Source organism: Sinocyclocheilus rhinocerous, unplaced genomic scaffold (genome assembly GCF_001515625.1).
Source record: "Sinocyclocheilus rhinocerous isolate Xijiao unplaced genomic scaffold, SAMN03320098_v1.1 scaffold42, whole genome shotgun sequence".
Classification (NCBI taxonomy): Eukaryota; Metazoa; Chordata; class Actinopteri; order Cypriniformes; family Cyprinidae; genus Sinocyclocheilus; species Sinocyclocheilus rhinocerous.
The window spans coordinates 508,186-514,414 of NW_015627390.1; the positions used below are offsets into that span (position 1 = coordinate 508,186).

General features: G+C 19.2%; 1 protein-coding gene across 1 annotated transcript in view; it reads left to right on the forward strand.

Annotated features, from left to right (window-relative positions):
- The window catches only part of LOC107727897 (WD repeat-containing protein 70-like), a 92,162-nt gene that overhangs the window by 2,427 nt on the left and 83,506 nt on the right, over positions 1-6,229 (forward strand). Inside the window, exons 2-4 of the mRNA XM_016537937.1 lie at positions 5,642-5,695; positions 5,784-5,867; positions 5,942-5,996. Coding sequence (XP_016393423.1) covers positions 5,642-5,695; positions 5,784-5,867; positions 5,942-5,996 — 193 coding nt within the window. The remainder of the gene's footprint in view (positions 1-5,641; positions 5,696-5,783; positions 5,868-5,941; positions 5,997-6,229) is intronic.

The window sequence follows — 6,229 nt, forward strand, 5'->3', positions numbered from 1 at the left end:
TATTTTGAAAATTAAATTTTAATTTCCCTTTAGAATATAATTTTTTATTTGTTTATTCATATTCATTATGTAGTAATAATAATAATAATAATAATGATGGAAATAACAGAAAATCTGTAATAATTTCAATACCAGATATTTTGAAAATTAAATTCTAATCTCCCTTTAAAATATAATTTTTTATTTGTTTGTTTATTATCATTATGTAATAATAATAATAATAATAATGGAAATAACAGAAAATCTGTAATAATTTCAATACCAGATATTTTGAAAATTAAATTCTAATTTCCCTTTAAAATATAATTTTTATTTATTTTTTTATTATTTATTATTATTAATTATGTAATAATAATAACAATAATGGAAATAATAACAGAAAATCTGTAATAATTTCAATAGCAGATATTTTGAAAATTAAATTCTAATCTCCCTTTAAAATATAATTTTTTATTTGTTTATTCATATTCATTATGTAGTAATAATAATAATAATGGAAATAATAACAGAAAATCTGTAATAATTTCAATACCAGATATTTTGAAAATTAAATTCTAATCTCCCTTTAAAATATAATTTTTTATTTGTTTATTCATATTCATTATGTAGTAATAATAATAATAATGGAAATAATAACAGAAAATCTGTAATAATTTCAATACCAGATATTTTGAAAATTAAATTCTAATCTCCCTTTAAAATATAATTTTTTATTTGTTTATTCATATTCATTATGTAGTAATAATAATAATAATGGAAATAATAACAGAAAATCTGTAATAATTTCAATACCAGATATTTTGAAAATTAAATTCTAATCTCCCTTTAAAATATAATTTTTTATTTGTTTATTCATATTCATTATGTAGTAATAATAATAATAATGGAAATAATAACAGAAAATCTGTAATAATTTCAATACCAGATATTTTGAAAATTAAATTCTAATCTCCCTTTAAAATATAATTTTTTATTTGTTTATTCATATTCATTATGTAGTAATAATAATAATAATGGAAATAATAACAGAAAATCTGTAATAATTTCAATACCAGATATTTTGAAAATTAAATTCTAATCTCCCTTTAAAATATAATTTTTTATTTGTTTATTCATATTCATTATGTAGTAATAATAATAATAATGGAAATAATAACAGAAAATCTGTAATAATTTCAATACCAGATATTTTGAAAATTAAATTCTAATCTCCCTTTAAAATATAATTTTTTATTTGTTTATTCATATTCATTATGTAGTAATAATAATAATAATGGAAATAATAACAGAAAATCTGTAATAATTTCAATACCAGATATTTTGAAAATTAAATTCTAATCTCCCTTTAAAATATAATTTTTTATTTGTTTATTCATATTCATTATGTAGTAATAATAATAATAATGGAAATAATAACAGAAAATCTGTAATAATTTCAATACCAGATATTTTGAAAATTAAATTCTAATCTCCCTTTAAAATATAATTTTTTATTTGTTTATTCATATTCATTATGTAGTAATAATAATAATAATGGAAATAATAACAGAAAATCTGTAATAATTTCAATACCAGATATTTTGAAAATTAAATTCTAATCTCCCTTTAAAATATAATTTTTTATTTGTTTATTCATATTCATTATGTAGTAATAATAATAATAATGGAAATAATAACAGAAAATCTGTAATAATTTCAATACCAGATATTTTGAAAATTAAATTCTAATCTCCCTTTAAAATATAATTTTTTATTTGTTTATTCATATTCATTATGTAGTAATAATAATAATAATGGAAATAATAACAGAAAATCTGTAATAATTTCAATACCAGATATTTTGAAAATTAAATTCTAATCTCCCTTTAAAATATAATTTTTTATTTGTTTATTCATATTCATTATGTAGTAATAATAATAATAATGGAAATAATAACAGAAAATCTGTAATAATTTCAATACCAGATATTTTGAAAATTAAATTCTAATCTCCCTTTAAAATATAATTTTTTATTTGTTTATTCATATTCATTATGTAGTAATAATAATAATAATGGAAATAATAACAGAAAATCTGTAATAATTTCAATACCAGATATTTTGAAAATTAAATTCTAATCTCCCTTTAAAATATAATTTTTTATTTGTTTATTCATATTCATTATGTAGTAATAATAATAATAATGGAAATAATAACAGAAAATCTGTAATAATTTCAATACCAGATATTTTGAAAATTAAATTCTAATCTCCCTTTAAAATATAATTTTTTATTTGTTTATTCATATTCATTATGTAGTAATAATAATAATAATGGAAATAATAACAGAAAATCTGTAATAATTTCAATACCAGATATTTTGAAAATTAAATTCTAATCTCCCTTTAAAATATAATTTTTTATTTGTTTATTCATATTCATTATGTAGTAATAATAATAATAATGGAAATAATAACAGAAAATCTGTAATAATTTCAATACCAGATATTTTGAAAATTAAATTCTAATCTCCCTTTAAAATATAATTTTTTATTTGTTTATTCATATTCATTATGTAGTAATAATAATAATAATGGAAATAATAACAGAAAATCTGTAATAATTTCAATACCAGATATTTTGAAAATTAAATTCTAATCTCCCTTTAAAATATAATTTTTTATTTGTTTATTCATATTCATTATGTAGTAATAATAATAATAATGGAAATAATAACAGAAAATCTGTAATAATTTCAATACCAGATATTTTGAAAATTAAATTCTAATCTCCCTTTAAAATATAATTTTTTATTTGTTTATTCATATTCATTATGTAGTAATAATAATAATAATGGAAATAATAACAGAAAATCTGTAATAATTTCAATACCAGATATTTTGAAAATTAAATTCTAATCTCCCTTTAAAATATAATTTTTTATTTGTTTATTCATATTCATTATGTAGTAATAATAATAATAATGGAAATAATAACAGAAAATCTGTAATAATTTCAATACCAGATATTTTGAAAATTAAATTCTAATCTCCCTTTAAAATATAATTTTTTATTTGTTTATTCATATTCATTATGTAGTAATAATAATAATAATGGAAATAATAACAGAAAATCTGTAATAATTTCAATACCAGATATTTTGAAAATTAAATTCTAATCTCCCTTTAAAATATAATTTTTTATTTGTTTATTCATATTCATTATGTAGTAATAATAATAATAATGGAAATAATAACAGAAAATCTGTAATAATTTCAATACCAGATATTTTGAAAATTAAATTCTAATCTCCCTTTAAAATATAATTTTTTATTTGTTTATTCATATTCATTATGTAGTAATAATAATAATAATGGAAATAATAACAGAAAATCTGTAATAATTTCAATACCAGATATTTTGAAAATTAAATTCTAATCTCCCTTTAAAATATAATTTTTTATTTGTTTATTCATATTCATTATGTAGTAATAATAATAATAATGGAAATAATAACAGAAAATCTGTAATAATTTCAATACCAGATATTTTGAAAATTAAATTCTAATCTCCCTTTAAAATATAATTTTTTATTTGTTTATTCATATTCATTATGTAGTAATAATAATAATAATGGAAATAATAACAGAAAATCTGTAATAATTTCAATACCAGATATTTTGAAAATTAAATTCTAATCTCCCTTTAAAATATAATTTTTTATTTGTTTATTCATATTCATTATGTAGTAATAATAATAATAATGGAAATAATAACAGAAAATCTGTAATAATTTCAATACCAGATATTTTGAAAATTAAATTCTAATCTCCCTTTAAAATATAATTTTTTATTTGTTTATTCATATTCATTATGTAGTAATAATAATAATAATGGAAATAATAACAGAAAATCTGTAATAATTTCAATACCAGATATTTTGAAAATTAAATTCTAATCTCCCTTTAAAATATAATTTTTTATTTGTTTATTCATATTCATTATGTAGTAATAATAATAATAATGGAAATAATAACAGAAAATCTGTAATAATTTCAATACCAGATATTTTGAAAATTAAATTCTAATCTCCCTTTAAAATATAATTTTTTATTTGTTTATTCATATTCATTATGTAGTAATAATAATAATAATGGAAATAATAACAGAAAATCTGTAATAATTTCAATACCAGATATTTTGAAAATTAAATTCTAATCTCCCTTTAAAATATAATTTTTTATTTGTTTATTCATATTCATTATGTAGTAATAATAATAATAATGGAAATAATAACAGAAAATCTGTAATAATTTCAATACCAGATATTTTGAAAATTAAATTCTAATCTCCCTTTAAAATATAATTTTTTATTTGTTTATTCATATTCATTATGTAGTAATAATAATAATAATGGAAATAATAACAGAAAATCTGTAATAATTTCAATACCAGATATTTTGAAAATTAAATTCTAATCTCCCTTTAAAATATAATTTTTTATTTGTTTATTCATATTCATTATGTAGTAATAATAATAATAATGGAAATAATAACAGAAAATCTGTAATAATTTCAATACCAGATATTTTGAAAATTAAATTCTAATCTCCCTTTAAAATATAATTTTTTATTTGTTTATTCATATTCATTATGTAGTAATAATAATAATAATGGAAATAATAACAGAAAATCTGTAATAATTTCAATACCAGATATTTTGAAAATTAAATTCTAATCTCCCTTTAAAATATAATTTTTTATTTGTTTATTCATATTCATTATGTAGTAATAATAATAATAATGGAAATAATAACAGAAAATCTGTAATAATTTCAATACCAGATATTTTGAAAATTAAATTCTAATCTCCCTTTAAAATATAATTTTTTATTTGTTTATTCATATTCATTATGTAGTAATAATAATAATAATGGAAATAATAACAGAAAATCTGTAATAATTTCAATACCAGATATTTTGAAAATTAAATTCTAATCTCCCTTTAAAATATAATTTTTTATTTGTTTATTCATATTCATTATGTAGTAATAATAATAATAATGGAAATAATAACAGAAAATCTGTAATAATTTCAATACCAGATATTTTGAAAATTAAATTCTAATCTCCCTTTAAAATATAATTTTTTATTTGTTTATTCATATTCATTATGTAGTAATAATAATAATAATGGAAATAATAACAGAAAATCTGTAATAATTTCAATACCAGATATTTTGAAAATTAAATTCTAATCTCCCTTTAAAATATAATTTTTTATTTGTTTATTCATATTCATTATGTAGTAATAATAATAATAATGGAAATAATAACAGAAAATCTGTAATAATTTCAATACCAGATATTTTGAAAATTTAATTCTAATTTCCCTTTAAAATATAATTTTAAATTTTTTTTATTTATTTATTATTATTCATTATGTAATAATAGTAATAATGGAAATAATAACAGAAAATCTGTAATAATTTCAATAGCAGATATTTTGAAAATTAAATTCTAATCTCCCTTTAAAAATATGATTATTTATCATGATTTATTTTATTATTTTTGCTACCAACTATAGATTCTTAATGGTATGTAGAGGTAGTAGTACTGATGATAATATTGAATGGTTGGTTTGGTTTGGTCTGATCGCAGGAGACTCCAGTAGCGATGCAGACGTCTCATCTGTCATGGGCTTCTCTGGGTTTGGTGAGTGTTTCTGGAGCACAAGCAGTTAACTGTGTGTGTGTTTTCAGCGTCACATGTTGAGTTTGAATCCTGTTTGTTTCGTGCTCAGGGAAGAAAGCTCGAACCTTTGATCTGGAGGCCATGTTTGAGCAGACGAGGAGGACGGCCATCGAGAGGAGCCAGCGTGTCTTAGGTCATTACTCTATTATTTCACCTCTAGTCAGTCAGTTTGAAGAATTCTGTTGACTTTGAGTTTTACTGTCACAGAGGAGCGCGAGAAACAGGACGCTGAGGCCAGCAGCGGCGAGCCGTCAGCATCCAGGTACAGTCACGAGATCCGTCATCATCTGTTTCTTATTGCAAGCATAAACAATAAACATCAACAATTAAATACAACCAAGCGGCAACCTCCCGCTCTCTCTCGTGAAGCCAACACGGAAGTGACTTAAACTGCAATTCATCAACTGGCCGCTAGAGGCTGGCTGCAAAAGAGAGTCAGTCCCATAGACTCCCCATGTTAAAATGCCCAACTTTACAGCAGAAAAAAACATGTTT